General features: G+C 40.6%; 1 protein-coding gene across 6 annotated transcripts in view; it reads left to right on the plus strand.

The window, feature by feature from the left end:
• Positions 1-18,697, plus strand: part of CR1 (complement C3b/C4b receptor 1 (Knops blood group)) — a 94,637-nt gene that overhangs the window by 14,390 nt on the left and 61,550 nt on the right. For all 6 annotated transcript variants that reach the window (XM_045087017.1, XM_045087019.1, XM_045087021.1 and 3 more), the window contains exons 4-9: positions 4,203-4,288; positions 8,749-9,150; positions 9,833-10,009; positions 10,123-10,225; positions 11,437-11,522; positions 13,488-13,715. In XM_045087017.1, the coding sequence (XP_044942952.1) occupies positions 4,203-4,288; positions 8,749-9,150; positions 9,833-10,009; positions 10,123-10,225; positions 11,437-11,522; positions 13,488-13,715 (1,082 nt within the window). The remainder of the gene's footprint in view (positions 1-4,202; positions 4,289-8,748; positions 9,151-9,832; positions 10,010-10,122; positions 10,226-11,436; positions 11,523-13,487; positions 13,716-18,697) is intronic.

Raw genomic sequence — 18,697 nt, forward strand, 5'->3', positions numbered from 1 at the left:
TTAACTAAGGAGTTTAATCCATTTTCTTTTAATGATATTACTACTATTTCAAATTAATGCCTACTACCTGATTTAGTGTTTCTATTTACACCAACTTTATGTTTTCACACTTCCTCAGCTTTTTCCATTAGGTTTTATATTCTTATTCCATTATGTCCTTCACTAGCTTGGAAAATAGATGCTCTATTTCTATTTATTTAGAAGTTTACCAGGAAATTTTAACTTGTATACTTGAAAAATGCAAAAGTTAATCCCTACATTTATCTCCCTGCTTGCAACACATGGATGTAAGAAAATTTCAACAAATTTACATTTGCAAATATACTCAATAGTACATTGAATTTATATGATCCCATTCACTTATGAATTTGTGTAATCAATATAGAAAGCTAAAAGTTAAGGAAAAAATGTGAAAATGTAGTCCAATGACTCAATCTTGACCAAAAAAGAATGGAGAAAAAAAATTCATATGGATCTTAATGAAATTTAACAAGTAGGGATAAAAATTTTTAAATATAATTTCCAACTGAAATAACAATATAGAAAAATTAATCCATGTAGGAGGACAGCCGATGTTCTTGTTATAAGTATATCTATACAAAAGATTGAAGGATTGACTCTAAGCCCCTGTCATCCAAAGGATGCCTCACAGATCAGCAAGGTCAGCATCTCCTGGGAGCTTGTTAGAAAAGGAGAATCTTCATACCTACTGAATCTGAATCACATTTTCACATGATCCCTGCATGATTTTAAGGCACATAAAACTTTTGAAAGGCCTTCCCTAAACTAGAACTGTGCTAACTTCTGTAAGAAGGAGTTTGGGTAATTTTGTTTTTCATTACTGGGAGTTCTGCACCTCTTACTTTTGACTATGTTGTATACATATTAACTTCCTAATCCAGATTTAAGAAGCTATTACTAGAAGTTTCAGTTCCAAGACAAGACGGGCAGACTCAGTTTTCCCTGAATCTCTCTCTACATGTAACTAAATACCCTGAAAACTGTTCAACATGCAAGCATAGAAAGACTTGGAAAGGTGGAAAGAAGGTGATTGGGGACCTCAGAGCTTAAAGAATGACACTGCAGTGATGCCCCTGGGTTTTCTCTTTATGTCTCAGACTGGATGCTAGAAAGGAATGCAATCCCAGATAGTCAACAGGCAGGGACAGACAGGGAGAGTAAAGTCTGGTCAAAGGACTGGGAAAAGGGAAGCTCAGTGAGGACATACTGGGAAGACACATTGATGGCTCCAGTGGCTCAGTCTGCCCACATGAACAGCATAAGCAGATCAGGGATGGGTTGGGGAGTCTATCCTTCTTATGTCCCACAGCCTTGGGAAGCAGCAGGTCCCAGTCCACCAGCAGCTGTATTAATGGGACAACCTGGGCTTTAGTCTCAATAACAAATTTACCACATGCCCCACACCAGCCAGCAGCAGTGAGCCCTATTCTGCCTGTGGTGACAGTGTCAACAGAGCTCAGGTGGCAATACCTAGACTTTAAGGCAGCAGTAAGAGGGTTCCTCCACTCACACCACAGAAGCCAGAAGGCCCAGCAGCCCAGTCCTATGAGACACAGCAGCAGAAAACATTCCAGGCCCAGCATCTCTTGATCCTATACCCATGGCAGGGAGCCACCAACCCAGCAGCAGAAGGAAAACCATGTCTGGAGTTTCTGGATCCTCCATCCAGCAGGAGAAAGCATTCCAGGCCCATGTCTCCTGGTTCTCTACCCAGCAGCAAAATGTAGCCCAGATAGATGCTTCCCTCCCCTGGTGGCAATGACACAAATGAAGGGGGAATGCCATCTTCGCCAGATAGCCATAGAAGGCCAGAGGGCTTATTCTCCATCCAAGGTCCCAGCATTTCCCATTCCTTACCTACTGACACCAGACAGTTCAGAGAAGCACCTCCACTGTCTACAGGCAGTATCAGCAGGAATGCATCTGGCATATAAGAGGAGCCAGGAGAATGAAGCCCCAGAAGAAAACACAAGACAGGACTAGAAAATTAAAGCTCATGAAAGTAGGCCAGAATCTACACACTACCCTACAGAGGGAGGTTACATGCTAAGATACATTAAATAAGATCAAGAGTCTCTTAACATAACATCCAAAATGTTCAGGATACAACAGAGAACCATGTGTCATTGGTCATTGTATATGATCCTTCTCATATACCGCTGGACTTGGTTTGTTATAAATTATTGAAGACTTTCTAGCATCCATAAAATATTAGCAAATCAAACCCAACAATGCATTAAAAGAATTGCAGCCAAAGACCACACTGGAAATTGCTCCAGGTATACAGGACAGATTCAACATTCAAAAATCAATCAACATGATCAACTCTATAAACCGGCTAAAGAAGAAAATGTATAGGCCCCTAGCAATTGACAGAAAATGCAGTTGGCAAAATCCAATATCAATTCATGATAGAAACTCACAGCAAGTTAGGAATAGCCTTTAACACGTCTGAAGTCAAGGTGTCAGCAGGTTGGTTCCTACTAGGAGCTCGGAGGAAGAATCCATTTCGTGCTTTTCTCCTAGCTTCTCGTGCTTGTCAGCTGTCCTTGGCATCATAAGCTATAAACACATCATTCCTACCTCTGCGTCTGTTCTCATGTGACTTTTCCTCTGTATGTGTCAACATTTTCTGTCTGTCTCCTTGTCCAGATTTCCTTCTTCTTCTGAGGACAACAGTCATTGCATTAGGGCCCATGTTAATCCAGTATGACCTCATCTTAACTCTCTTATATCTGTAAGACCTTGTTTCCAAAAAAAGTCATATTCTAAGGTTTCAGGACAGGAATTTGGAGACACCAATTGCACCTGGTACAGACACAAACAGACATTTCACTGAAGAGAGTCTATCAGTGGAAAGTAAGTACAGGAAAAGATATTTAACTTCAATAGCCATTAAGAAAATGCAAATTAAAACAACAATAGAATAATGCCACACATGTATCTGAGTGGCAGAAATACAAACTAGTGAAAACAGCAGATGCAAGTATGGTTGTAGAGGAAACGGATCATGCATTCATTGTTGATAGGAACAGAAACTGGTAAACCCACTCTGGAAAACACAAATGAGCTATCAAGCCATGGAAAGCCAGGAGGAAATTTAACTGCAATTTACTAAGTGAAAGAATCCAATCTGAACAGGCTCAATACTGTATAATTTGAGGGAAGTGGCATTCTGGAAAAGAAAATATGGAATAAAAATATCCATAGTAGCCAAGGGGTAGGAGGAGGGAGAGACAAATACACAGAGCTCCAAAGATGTTTAGGGCAGTGAAACTACTCTGTCATTCTATAAGGGTGCATTCATGTCATTAGATGTTTGTCCAGACCCATAGACTATACAACGTAAAGATGGAATCCTACTGTAAACTATGGACTATAGGGGATAATGATGTATCAATGTAGGTTCATCAGTTGCAAGCCACTGTACCAGTCTGGTGGGGGATGTGGATAATGTGGGAAGGTATGCATGTGTAGGGAAAGGGAGTATATGGGAAATCCCCTGTATCCTCTGGCCAATATTACTGTGAACCCTCAACGGCTCTTAAAAATAGTCTGTATAAAAATTGAATACTTGTAAGCACACTCACATATCCACAAATTAGTCTTGAGGAAGTATGAATAAAATTGGTGATCATACCTATGTCAGAATCCTGGTTTTAATATTTTACTACAGTTATGCAAGACATTATCCATGGGAGAAATTTACATTTTCCAAGTCTTATGGCACACTTTGAATAGTTTGTGGCATACTACGTGAGAATCGCTTTGACATTTTACATAGGAAATCCGTGTTCAACTTGTTTTGTTCTGCTTGGATTTCCTTTGGTTCTAGTTTGAAGAATCTTAAACATGTTAGGCTTAAACTAAAATGTAGCTCAAAGTAATTAAGAGCAGAGGACCCATTTAGCTAAGACATCCGAATAAAGATGTAAAATTTGCGAAAGTGGTAGTATACTATCACAAATAGTGATAGTATACACTATGTCATATATTATGTCTACATAGTATATGTATACATATATGTATATGTATATACATATACATAGTATATACTAGGTTATAGACTATGAAAAATGGAAATTGTCCTTCTGAATTCTCCAGGATACACTGTCTTGTAAGTAACCATTTCAGTAGGAAAATGAACAGGGAAAATAACATTCTTTCTTCTTTCCCTCTAGATACCGACTTATTGGTAAGACCTCTATTGCATGCATCATCTCAGGCAAGACTGTCTCCTGGGATGACGATCCACCTATTTGTGAGAGTGAGTTGAAACAGTCCTTGTTATTACCTTTTCCAATAGATTCTAAGTTTCCTGCTAAAGTTATACAAATGTTAAGTAGATTCCTTTTGTGCATTCTATCCCTCAAAACCTATGGGGTTTCTGGCAACTGTTTCCTTATGTTTTTTCCATATGTCGTGCCTTTTATGAATCTGGGGACTTAATGCATAAAACCCTTCAAACCTTAGTTTTCCTTCAATTAATTCAAAATGACGTTGATTGTGCCACCCCCCAGTATAACAATCATTCTACTTGGCAAATTAGTCAAAATTTTTCTAAAGCGATGCTCTCCAAGGCTGGTGAAGCTGTGGATCAATCAGCACTCGCACACACGTGGAGGTCCACAAAACCTCTTGAGAGACACCATGTGCAATAAGCCTCAAAATGGACATAGATTTTGATCCACTTCTTAGAATTTATACTTGGGAGATAAATACAGACTTTTCCTAGGAATTCACTATACACTTCTCATTGCTTCATTCATTATAACAGCAAAATGTTAAGGTAACCTAAATGTTTCCAGCTATGGATTGGAAAGTACAAGAAGGAAAGAGCCTTGTTAAAAATGACTACCGAGAATTCCTTAAGAAACACGAAATCGAGCCCCGCAGAATTAAGAGAGATACTTCCAGGGGCACGTGGGTGACTCAGTCTGTTAGATGTCTGACTCTTGGTCTCAGCTGAGGTCTTGAGCTCAAAGTTGTGAGTTTGGGCCCTATGCTGGACTCCACACTTGGCTTGGAGCCTACTTACAAAAGAAGAGGAGGAGCTAGAGGAGGAAGAACATGAAGATGACAAAGAAGGAAGAGGAGAAGGAGGAGGAGGAAAAGAAGAAGAATAGGAGGAGGAGGAGGAAGAAGGAGAAAGAGATGAAGGGGGGAGGGGGAGGAGGAGAAGAGGAAGAGGAAGAAGAGGAACTACACCCATACACTGGAATGTTATTCAGCTAAAAATAAGAAAAACAAAAGAACATAGAAACATGATGTCATGGAGATCCCATGACATATAAATATGTAAGTTATAAGCTTTTATGTGAAAAAAATCAGATGACAAAAGAGTACTCTGGCTAGATCTCTTTATTTAAAGGTAATACACCTATATCTATTCCTAGATTTTCATCTTTAGTTCTAATTCTCTAACCTTTCTTATAGCTAATCTTTGGTGAATGACTTCAAGCCTCTTGGTGAAGGTGGGACGAAACTTCAGTATATCTTCTGGCCACGTAGCAGCATGCTTTCTCAAAATAATGATTAAAAAATTTTTTTGTGTGGGGGTACCAGGTGGTGGGTATTCTAGAGGGCACAGATTGCATGGAGCACTGGGTGTGGTACAAAAACAATGAATACTGTTAAGCTGAAAATAAATGTTTTAAAAATGGAAAAAAATACTATATATACATATGTATGTATGTATGTATGTATGTGTGTATATATATATGATATATCCATTTAAGTTGTGGTCATACTTAAAAAAAAAAAAAAAAAAAACAAGAAGAAGATTGTATCTTCTATTCATTTGAGCTGCTTAGAGTCTGTCCATAGGCTCCCAAGTCTGGGAAATGGTTGATGAATAACCATTACTTTTTTTTTTTTTTTTTTTTTTTTTTTAGTGATTCAATCAGAGGTAGATTTTTTTCCTGCTTGTAGCCACCAAATAATACTTAACTGCACTCTTCATCTATTTCAGTTTTAGGGGATACACAACAATTAGCCAGGGACAAAGATCTCTGCAGGCAAGTCATTCTGATCTCTGTTTCAGTTGCCTCTGGCTATTAAGTGCTGCCACTTGGCTCCTGCCAGCCTGAGGTCCTTTGGTCTCCACTGAATTCAGGAAACCCAGATCAATAACAAAGCTCCCAGTGTCACCAGTGTCATTCCCAGCCTACAGAGAATAGCCATCAGAGAGTCTGTCAAAAATACGGAAAATTCCCCAGAAATGTATTTCTCAAAGCCTTGGGTGAAAGGATAAAAGGTGTCTCTTTGAACACCCCACCCCTCAGGCACATAAGGAGTGGATGAACAATCAGGCTCACATAAGTCCACTCTGGCATTCCTAAATCCCTAAGCCATAGGATTTCTTCCTCAGGACTACAGTAAGAAAGGTCCTGTATTTTAGCTTCATTTAATGTAGGTCAGCCTCTAACACAGTGAATTCAGAATCTTAATTCTTTATCTTTTGGGGGATACCTTCTTGCCGGTCCTAATTGGTGACCCCCTTCCCCTCCCCCTGCAACCACCACCCCAACTCCACTTCCAGGTCTTTTAGGAGTTAAATCAGGTTAAAGAACCACAATTATGGTGAAGTATTAAGGGTAGGTCCTGACGAAGATCCGCCGTCCCTGTAATTAGAGTTGCCAGATTTAGTAAACAAAAACACAAGATAGCCAGTTAAACTTGAATTTCAGCACAGCAACACATATTTTTGTATTCTAAATATGTGCCTTGCAATATTTGGGATATACTTTGTTTGTTTGTTTGTTTTCTGTTTGTTTTTTGTTTTGTTTTGTTTTTAATTTACTTTTTTTTTTCAGCAAAACAGTATTCATTATTTTTGTACCACACCCAGTGCTTCATGCAATCTGTGCCCTCTGTAATACCCACCACCTGTAATACCCCGACCTCCCACCCCCCACCTCTTATATTTATATTTCTGAAATTCAGATCTAACTGGAAATCTGTGTTCTTCTGGCAACCCTACCAATGCAGGCTACTCAGGACAGGTCATTACAGGTTCTTTGAACAGGTTCATTGACACAGGGGAGGAGGGGCTGCTGCTTCTAGCAAAAGAGGCTCAGCAGAATTTTCAGGTACAAGGTATTCAGCATCCTTAGAATCTACCCATGTATCTCCATCTCAAAATTTATTCTTTTTTTAAAGATTTTATTTCTTTCTTGACAGAGAGAGGGACAGCAAGAGAGGGAACACAAGGGGAGTGGGAGAGGGAGAAGCAGGCTTCCACCCCAGCAAACAGCCCCATGCAGGGCTCCATCCCAGGACCCTGGCATTCTAACTTGAGCCAAAGGCAGACATTTAAGGATTAAGCCACACAGGCACCACACCCCCTTCATCTCCATTTTTAGAGTCCTCCTTTTCCTAATCAATGCTCAGACATTAACATAAGAGAGCTGTTAAGTTGTGAAGTCAATTTACCTTGGAATCCAGCCCTAGGTTTAGATGTTGGATTTGTTCTTCAGAAATCTGGGCTCTGTAGCTACACAGTGCAAGTTTCTTTTCGGGCATATAATAGAAGCGTTCAGAGGCAGACCCTGAGCAGGAATTAAAAGCTTTTTCTTTCTGTTAAAGTCTTCAATGCACTTAGAAGTAACCAACCAACCAACTCTTTTCTTCCTGCCCTCCCTCCTCCTCTCCTGCCTCCCTTCCTTTCACCCCTCCCTATTTCTCTCATATTCTGGCTAGGACCACCACTAACATTTTTGATATGGTTGGGGATACAGGGTGTCCTGCTCTTGTTCCCCAACTCAAAGGGAACGTTTGAAATTCTTCACCATTAATGGAGTATTTGCTATAGGCTTTTGTAGATCCCCATTTTCAGGGAAAGGAAATTCGCTAATATTCTTCATGGCTAAGAATTTTTTGTCATTAAGTCATGTTGAAGTTTATCAAGCACTTTGGCTACATATCTGGAAATAATCATATTGTTTCTCCATTACTCTCTTAATGGAATGAATTGTTTTCATGATTTTTTTTAATGTTAGTTTTTGATGTAGTGTTCCATGATTTATTATTTGCATATAACACCAGTGCTCATTTCAGTACATGCCCACCTTCATACCCTTCACCAGCCAAACCCAGGCCCCTCACCTCCTTCCCGCTGAAACCCTCGGTTTGTTTCCCGGAGTCCTACACCTCTCATGGTTCATCTGCCCCTCTGAGTCCCCTCCCCTTCAGTTTTCCCTTCCTTCTCCTAATGTCCTCCATGCTAGTCCTTATGTTCCACAAATAAGTGAAACCATGTAACAATTGTGTTTCTCTGCTGGACTGATTTCACTTAGCATAGTCCCTCCCAGTTCCATCCACCTCAGCGCAATATTCATCATTTCTGATGGCTGAGTAATAATCCTTTTTGTGTATGAACCACATCATTATCCACTCATTTGTTGAAGGGCATCTTGACTCCTTCCAGAATTTGACTATTGTGAACATTGCTCCTATGAACATTCGGGTGCATGTGACCCTTCTTTTCATTACATCTGTCTCTTTGGGGTAAATACCCATTTAAAATGCATATGCTCATAGGAAACAGTATAAGCAGGAAAGGCAGAAGGCATGCTATTATGCCCACCCAAATCACAATCTTGTAGACATGTATCTCCATGTTAACAAAGATTAAAACCAATAACAAATGCAAAACTAGTTCTGCTCATTGCCTTTCTGACGAGCTATTTGATCCACTATTATTTAAGTTGCCATCTCTTTTCTCAGCGATTCTTTGTGGGCCACCCCCAGCCATTGACAATGGAAATGTCCTTAAGCTCTACGGAGAAGAGTTTCCCTATGGAAGCGTGGTGACCTATCGCTGCCATCCCGGAGAGAGAGGGGAAAAAAAGCAGTTTGAGCTTGTGGGCAACCCATCGATATATTGCACCAGCAAAGACAATCACGTTGGCGTATGGAGCGGCCCTCCGCCTCAGTGCATCATACCTAATAAGTGCACACCTCCACACATTGACAACGCAGTGAGGGTGTCTGAGAACAAGACCTTATTTTCCTTACATGAAACCGTGAGGTTTATCTGCGAGCCCGGCTTTGTCATGAAAGGACCCTCCAGCGTGCAATGCAGAGCCCAAAACAAATGGGGACCAGAGTTGCCGAGCTGCTCTCGAGGTGAGTCTGACTGAGGCTTTGAAGGGACCGACAAAGGGCATGTGTTGCAGGGGATCAGGAGGTCAGTGCTCATTCTGGGGGAAGGATGTATGCGGGGAGCTATGTGCGCAGATGAAGTATGAATTATGAAAGTGTGTGTGTGTGTGTGTGTGTGTGTGTGCACTTTTGCCTTCACTTTGAGAGTAGGAGCTTCATCAACCAAGGAAGGAGACTTTTGGGACTCTCATATCAAGCATCCTCAGAGCAAAATACAAGCTCCAATACCTCCCCGATATCCTGAAGGCTGAGGTGCACATTCTACTCAGCTGTGCAATAAGCACTTTAAATGCCTTATCTCATCTGCCCTTAACAGCTCTCCTTTATGACAGGGCTAGTAATTCCATGTAGACTGGCCACACTGGAGAAAGCACCCTCAGGGTCCTGGTCATGCATTTGACCTTGTGCCAGGAAGAACTCAGCTCCAGTGATCGCTCTCTAACTAGGTGTGAGGCCATTGGGCACATCCCTTCATTGTCTGATTTTACATAACGGTTAAAGGAGGGGGCAGGAGCATCACTTGATTCCCTCTGTTAAATCTGAGCTCCCCTTTAATGATAAGCCTGGGACTCCTCGGAAGGTTTAGAATGTAGTAAAAGATGTTTATCCCTCAATGACTGGTCCTTCGCACCTGTTCTTTCCACAGTATGTCAGCTGCCTCCAGAAATTCTGCACGGAATGCACAGTGCAGAAAACCAGGCCGATTTCTCCCCGGGGCAGGAAGTGTCCTACAGCTGCGAGCCCGGCTATGATCTCCGAGGGGCAGCTTCTCTACGCTGTACGCCCCAGGGAGACTGGAGCCCAGCAGCCCCAAGATGTACAGGTGCCTACACTGTCATCTCTTTGCAGATCAGTCTTTTCCATCCTCACATGACCATCTTACATCTGCTTTTTTTGTTGTTCTTGTTGTTCTTGTTGTTGCTCTTGTTATGCTAGTGAAATCATGTGCAGACTTCCGGGACCAACTCCCTAATGGCCGTGTGCACTTACCACTGAATTTCCAGCTTGGGGCAAAAGTGTCCTTTGTTTGTGATGAGGGGTGAGTATGACCTGGCAGAGAGATGGGGGACACAGGACTCGATGCTACTGTGCTGACACCGGGGCTAGTGGGGGTCTACCCAAAGAGCAAGCTGCCTAATGGCAAAGAAGTAGCAGAAAGGACTGATACCTGAAACAGTGATTGGGAAGTATGGTGGGAACCAGACGGAACCAAGCAGCACAGGTGCTTGAAAAGGAAAAATAGTAAATGCACCAAAGAGCAGAAGAGTAACAAGAAATCTTGGATATTTAGGTGAAACATTACATGTATGAATGAAAAGTAACTTGTAGGCACTAAAGGTTAAATATTGCATAGTGGTTGTTTATGAAACGATTGGGATGTCAAAGAAAGCTATTTACAAGTAATATGCAGGGATTGTTCCAAGAAAAATTTAAACCAGCCAATAGTGGAATTTGGAATAGGAACAAAGTATCAACAGGAATGGTTTTCCATCTAGTTTTATGTCAGCTAATTAGTGTTAGGCTGTATTACAGGAGTATGAAGACCTACGCTCATGTTTGCAGTAATGTCATGAACTCTCTACGGGAATCTTAATGACCTTGGTGTTATGTTCCAACAGCACTGCTGGGTAAAAAGCATGGACGGCAGAGCAGCTGTCCTCCATCTATTCTGAGGATCCCTTGGCAGGCAGCAGATATCTGTTCCAACAAAGCCCTGGAGGCAATCCAGGCAGCCCCTGTTCTCCAAAGAACGGTCTCTTCTCACCTTTTCCATCCTTTCCCAGATAATTTGCATTAACTCATCAATACTGGGGATACGCCAAAGGTATTGATCTGAAACATTCTGAACCTGTAGGTCCAAAACAGCAGCCTCTGCTGTCTTTCCTCACTGTCTCTGATTTACCAACTTGAATTGGGAGTTGTCTTCCTCCTGAGCCACCAGAGAGGAGAGTGCTACATTGTGCCCTAGAGAACAGAGTTGCTGACAGAGACAGACAGGGAACTGTCAGAGGGGCAGGATGGACAGATGACCCCCTGATGGTTGACAACCAGAGACTGTTGTCACTGCTCCGTCCTCACAGGAAACCGCAATCTTGCAAATGTTTTGATTTCAGAGCCTCTGGCAGCTGAGAAAGCCGATGAGCTGGGCTTTTCTCACCTGGCATTTATCTCAGGCACTAAACTGTACTTCAGCGGAGGGGGAGACAGAAACGGTGCGCTCACCCCACCACTGGTGCTTTTGTTCCTCAGGTTCCACCTAAAGGGCAGTTCTGCTAGTTACTGCGTCTTGGTTGAAATGGAAAGCCTTTGGAATGACAGTGCTCCTGTGTGTGAACGTGAGTACAAGGAATGCCTGTTCAGGTCGGCACCTCCCTCCTGGTTTTCTTGCTGGTTTGTTCCTTTAATGTGTCTTGCCTATAAAATTACCTAAGATTTGTCCCTTTGTTGATTTCACTTTGGATCAACATCTTTCTTTGCTGCAAGGGCTCTTTCTGGGGGAAATAAATCTGAGCATCACATGCTTGGGGAACCATCCTGTAGGGGGTGTATAAGCATAATGTGTGCTACAAATGGAGAGAAATCTACATAGGAGGAGGGGGATTTAGAGCCTGAAGCATGTTTCCTGTAGAAAGGATAGTTTTTGTATCCTTGCCTCAATCAGCATTCATTCCCAGCCTCATTCTTTTGACAAACTTTTTTGAGCAACTGGTAGGTGCCACCCAGCCTTCTGGACACGGGGAATACACCTATAAACAAAACTGACTAGCACCCTGCTGTCATGTTGTTTATACTATTGTGTAGAGGGAAAGACCAAAAAATAACAAACAGGGCTGCCTGGTAAGCAAGGTCAGTTGAGAGTCAGAGTCTTGGTTTTGGTTCTGGTCTCAATTGGTCATGGGATCAAGCCCCACATCAGGCTCAGAGCTGAGCTCAGTCAGCTTCAATCTCTTTCCTTCTTCCTCTGCCTTTCCTGTTTTTGCCCTTTCTCTCTCCCCCTCCACCTTGAAATAACTAAATCTTTAAAAATAATGACAAGCAAACACAGAGACTACTTCAAGTAATACCAACTGTTATTATGAAAAAAATAGGGTAATGCGCTAAATTAGACATTGGGAATACACCTGTAAATGAGACAGACTTGGGCCTTGCTTTCCTGTTCTTTATACTTGTTTTTAAGGGAACAGAAATATAGTGTGTTAGATACAGAAACACTACTAATATATTCAGTCTTCCCATGTATTTCTTCATGAAATCAAACAGGATGTTGCTTCATCTTATGATCATAGCTGTTGAAAAATACCTGTTTATAATAGAGGGTTTTCAAAGGAGTATCTTGCTCTAAAATATTTAGAAATTTTATATTGATTTATGTAATGAAACGCCATAATTACATCCTTCATATCTGGAGGTCAATTGTTTGAAAATCTTAACTTTCATAGAATGTAGTTAAGAAGCATGAGGGAAAGAAAGAAAAAATACATCCACGAACCCAGATACACTTACTAGAGTGTAAACATTCCACCTTTTGATCATTCATAATTCTTTCAAGCTGCGGTGTCCTCTTCCCAAATATAGATCAAACCAGAAAGGGGAAGGCGTATCTCCAGAGAGCTACACTCAAAAGAAGAAATGTGCATTTCTTCAATGAGGAAAAAAAAAAAAAACACCTTGAAAAAACCAATAAATATCTCAAAAGCCATTACATTGCTGCATATTCTGGATCCGGCATAGGAACACTGAGATGTTCACTCATTGTGATGGCATTGCTATAACCATCTGTTTTGGTTTTGAGTATATCAAGAAAAGATTAGATAGTGATAGACAGTGATAGACAAATAGTAAATGTATAATATATTTTGAAAGATTTCTCTGGTATGAAGATCCTTGATGTCACAAAGCCTTTTCTCTACTTTGAACTTAAAATAGTATTTTATATAGAGTAGGTCCTCAAAAAGTCCAGTTGAATTAATAGATAATTTTCTTATTAAATGGGTGATTTTCTTCTCAATGGGCTTAAGAAGATTTTTGTCTATTTAAAAGAAAGAGCTCTCAGTCATTCAGAAGCCTTCACTCTCCCAGGAGTTCAGGATGATTAAGTCCCTTCTGGGCTTTGATTTCAGTGTCATTTTATTTAGAAGCATCTCAGCAGAGACCTTATATACTTACTTTGTGGTTCATACTCTCCTTGAAAGTTAATTATTTAATGGGCAACACAGTCACAGCATCCCGTAATTGAGGAATCAACTCAGATTAAAATATCAACATTTTCATGTAACTTATAGCACTTGGGTTTTTTCCAGGTATCTTTTGTCCAAGTCCTCCCTCTATCCTTAATGGGCAGCACACTGGACCTTCTCAGGGAGACTTTCCCTATGGAAAGGAAATAAATTACACGTGTGACAACAACCCAGCCAGAGGGATGAACTTCAGCCTCATTGGGGAGAGCACCCTCCGCTGCACAAGTGACGATGAAGGGAACGGGATTTGGAGCGGCCCTGCCCCTCGCTGCGAACTTGCTGGTCCTGCAGGTCAGTGCATATTGCCCTATGTCCCATCTAGATCAGAATATCTGGGTGAGAACCTCCCTATTTCTATTGGTACAGTCATTTTGGCTTGGGAACTTGACTTTCTTGTAAAAGTAAGGCACACAGAATTACCTACTGGAAGAATGGAAGCTGGGTTCTAGATGTGCCTTGCTGTGTCCCAACTGGTGGTACTCTGATGGCCCTTCCCGCTGGGTTAAGGAGTGTGGGACAGTGACAAGAGAAGGAGGGAGACAGTGGGAAGAATCAGTGAGGCCCAGACTTTACAGAGACCATTTTCAAGCACTAAAAACAAATGCCAAAGAAAACACTCTGTCATACCATCTCTATTACAAGTTGTATTTTGGGGCACCTGCGTGGCTTAGTGGGTGGAGTGGCTGATTCATGATCTGGGCTCAGGTCTTGATCTCAGGGTTATGAGTTCAGCCCCACATCGAGCTCCCTAATGGGCATGGAGCTCCTGTTGTATTTCTATTGGATAGATGTGTGTGCTGAGCAAAAAGCACATGTTGATGACTATATTTTACTTTAGATTTGATGCGATGGAAATAACTAAAGAAATTCCAAGGCAGGCATTTGTATTGCTTTTGTTCCTTCTAAGGAATGTTTTGTTGACCCTTCATCTCACTTTTAGCAACAGGCACTCAAGATGGCCTAGAGAAGTGAAATTCAAGGTTGTGCTCTTGGCAACTCCTTCTTTTTACATATTTTTACATATTATCTGGCATTAAATGACAATACCTGACAATCCGGGGCTCATTCATGGTTGTGCTTTTCCACACCAGCTCTGTGTGCCAATAAGGACAGACAGGGCCAAAGTGGTCCTTTGTAGAACCTGGTGGTACTCTATGTGATGCAGTTTGCAGGTAGAGAATATGGGTGATCCTGTTTAAAGGCTGAAGGTCTACATTTAAAGAATCACTTTGCCACGGATGGTAAATAAGTAGTGCTTTGGGACCTGCCAGCTTTGGGTCTTCCTGATTAGCAAAGCATTTAAAATGTTTATTTTCCATTCATCTGTTGATGGACATCTAGGCTCTTTCCATAGTTTGGCTAATGTGGACATTGCTGCTATAAACATTCAAATGAACGTGCCCCTTCAGATCACTGCATTTGTATCTTTAAGGTAAATAAATGTTATTGCAATTGCTGAGTCAGAGGGTAGCTCTATTTCCAACTTTTTCAGGAACCTCCATACTGTTTTCCAGAGTGGTTGCAACAGCTCGCATTCCCACCAAGAAAGCAGGAGGTTTCCCCTTTCTTCACATCCTCACCATCCTTATGTCATTTCCAGCCAGGTTAATTTTAGCCATTCTGACTGGTGTGAGGTGGTATGTCAATGTGGTTTTGATTTGTATTTCCCTGATGTCGAGTGATGTTGAGCACTTTGTCTTGTGTCTATTGGCCATCTGGATGTCTTCTTTGCAGAAATGTCAGTTCCTGTCTTCTGCCCATTTCTTGATTGGGGTATTTGTTCTTTGGGTGTTGAGTTTGATAAGTCCTTACAGATTTTGGATACCAGCCCTTTGTCTGATATGTCATTTGCAAATATCTTCTCCCATTCTGTCAGTTGTCTTTTGGTTTTGTTGCCTGTTTCCTTTGCTGCGCAAACTTTTTGATCTTGATGACGTCCCAATAGTTCATTTTTGCCCTTGCTTCCCTTGCCTTTGGTGATGTCCCTAGGAAGAAGTTGCCGTGGCTGAGGTCAAAGAGGTGGCTGCCTGTTTTCTCCTCAAGGATTTTGATGGATTCCTCTCTCACATTGAGGTCTTTCATCCATGTTGAGTCTATTGTTGTGTGTGGTGTAAAGAAATGGTCCAGTTTCATTCTTCTGCATGTGGCTGTCCAATTTTGCCAACACCATTTGTTGAAGAGGCTGTCTTTTTTCCATTGGACATTCTTTTCTGCTTTGTCAAAGATTAGTTGACCATAGAGTTGAGGGTCCATTTCTGGGCTCTCTATTCTGTTCCATTGACCTATGTGTCTGTTTTTGTGCCAGTGCCATACTGTCTTGATGATGATAGCTTTGTAATAGAGCTTGAAATCTGGAATTGTGATGCTACCAACTTCGGTTTCCTTTTCAACAATCCTCTGGCAATTCAAGGTCTCTTCTGCTTCCATATAAATTTTAGGATTATTTGTTCCATTTCTTTGAAAAAAGTTGATGGTATCTTGATAGGGATTGCATTAAATGTGTAGACTTCTCTAGGTAGTATAGACATTTTCACAATATTTGTTCTTCCAATCCATGAGCATGGAATGTTTTTCCATTCTCTTCGTGTCTTCATCAATTTCTTTCATGAGTACTTTATAGTTTCCTGAGCACAGATTCTTTACCTCTCTGGTTAGGTTTATTCCTAGGTATCTGATGGTTTTGGGGTGCAATGGTAAATGGGATCGACTCCTTAATTTCTCTTTCTTCTGTCTTGTTGTTGGTGTATAGAAATGCAAATGATTTCTCTACACCGATTTTATATTCTGACTCTTCACTGAATTTCTATATGAGTTGTGACAGTTTTAGACTGGAGTCTTTTGGGTTTCCCACATAAAATATCATATCATCTGCAAAGAGTGAGAGTTTGACTTCTTTGTTGATTCAGATGACTTTTATTTCTCTTTGTTATCTGATTGCTGAGGCTAGGACTTCAAGTACTATACTGAATTGCAGTGGTGAGAGTGGATAGTGATGCTGTGTTGCTGACCTTAGTGGAAAAGCTCTCAGTTTTTCCCCATTGAGAATGATATTTGCTGTGGGTTTTTCATAGATGGCTTTTATGATATTGAGGTATGTACCCTCTATCCTACACTGTGAAGAGTTTTCATCAAGGAAGTATGCTGTACTTTGTCAAATGCTTTTTCAGCATCTGTTGAGAGTATCTTATGGTTCTTGTTCTTTCTTTTATTAATGTATTATATCACATTAACTCATTTGCATATGTAGAACCAAACTTGCACCCCAGGGATCAATCCCATCTGGTCATGGTGAATAATTTTTTTAATGTACTCTTGGATCTTATTAGTTAGGATCTTGTTGAGAATCTTAGCATCCATATTCATCAGGGATATTGGTCTGAAATTCTCCTTTTTGATGAGGTCATTGTCTGGTTTGGGGATCAAGGTAGTTTTGGCTTCATAGAGTCTGAAAGTTTTCCTTCTGTTTCTATTTTTTGAAACACCTTCAAGAGAATAGGTACTATTTCTTCTTTGAATGTTTCCTTGTAAAATTTCCCCATGAATCCATCAGGTCCTGGACTCTTATTTTTTGGGAGGTTTTTGATCACTGCTTCAATCCCATTACTAGTCTATTCAGGTTGTCAGTTTCTTCTTGTTTCAGTCTTGCAAGTTTATAGGCTTCCAAAATGCACCCATTTCTTCTAGGTTGCTTAACTTATTGGCCATACCTGTTGATAATGATTTCTGATGATTGTTTCTACTTCCTTGTTGTTAGTGGTGATCTCTTCCCTTTCATTCGTAATTTTATTAATTTGGGTCCTTTTTCTTTTCTTTTGGATTTGTCTGGCCAGTGGTTTATCTATTTTATTAATTCTTTCAAAGAACCAGCTTCTAGTTTTGATGATGTGATACCTAATTCATTGATCTCTGCTCTAATCTTAATTATTTCCCTTCTCCTGCATGGACTAGGCTTAATTTTTGTTGATTCTCCAGTTCTTTAAGGCTCTCCAATGAAGACATGCAAATGGCTAACAGACACATGAAAAAATGTTCATCATCATTAGCCATCAGGGAAATTCAAATCAAAACTACCTTGAGATACTACCTTACACCAGTTAGAATGGCAAAAATTAACAAGGCAAGAAACAACAAATGTTGGAGAGGATATACAGAAAGGGGAATCCTCTAACACTCCTCTTGGTAGGAGTGCAAGTTGGTGCAACCACTTTGGAAAACCGTTTGGAGGTTCCTCAAAAAATTAAAAATAGACCTACCCTAAGACCCAGCAATTACATTACTGGGTTGTTTACCCCAAAGATACAGGTGTAATGAAAAGAAGGGCCATAGGTACTGTAATGTTCATAGCAGCAATGTCCACAACAGCCAAACTGTGGAAAGAGACAAGATGTCCTTCAACAGATGAATGGATAAAGAAGATATGGTCCATATGGAGGGGGAGATAAACCATGAGAGACTGTGGACTCCGAGAAGCAAACTGAGGGTTTTAGAGGGGATGGGGTGAGGGGATGGGTTGGCCCAGTGATGGATATTAAGGAGGGCACGAATTGCATGGAGTACTGGGTGTTATAGGTAAACAGTGAATCTTGGAACACTACATCAATAAGTAATAAAGTACTGTACAGTGACTAAATAATATAATAGAAAGATTTTTTTAAGGTAAATGCAAATGTATGCTCTGACTGAGCATTTTACTCCTGGTACTGACTCAAAAGAAATTAAAGCATCTGATCACACAGAGACTTGGGCATGGATTTTTAAAATGGCTTTATTTCTACTAGCCAACAACTAGAAATAATCTAAGTGGCATTCAACAGCCAATTAGGCAAATCAAATTTAAGTATATCCGTACAAGGGATTATCACCCAGCAAAAGAAGAAATACTTTTTATATATGATATATGCAACAAGCTGAGTGAATCTCAAAAATAATCATTCTGTATAAAAGCTAGACCAATGAAACGGGGGGGGGAGTACGAACCAAGTGAGTTGGTTTATATGAAATTCTAAAAGATCAAATCAATCTGAAATAAGAAGAAGCAGGCAAGAGATGGCCTACAGAAGGAGGTAGAGAGACAGATGGATTATAAAGTAAAATGAGAAAACTGTTGGAGTGATGGAAATGTTTGTTATCTTGATTGTGGAAATGGTTTCATGGTGCACACGTGTCACTTTCATCACGTTATATACTTTAAATATTATTCAACTATTGTATCTAATATATCCTAAAGCTATGAAGAGTTTTTTTTTAAATGAACTATAGTAGGTGTTGAGTTT

Source organism: Mustela putorius, unplaced genomic scaffold, assembly GCF_011764305.1.
Source record: "Mustela putorius furo isolate JIRA1106 unplaced genomic scaffold, ASM1176430v1.1 tig00001012_pilon_pilon_pilon, whole genome shotgun sequence".
In the NCBI taxonomy this organism is placed as follows: Eukaryota; Metazoa; Chordata; class Mammalia; order Carnivora; family Mustelidae; genus Mustela; species Mustela putorius.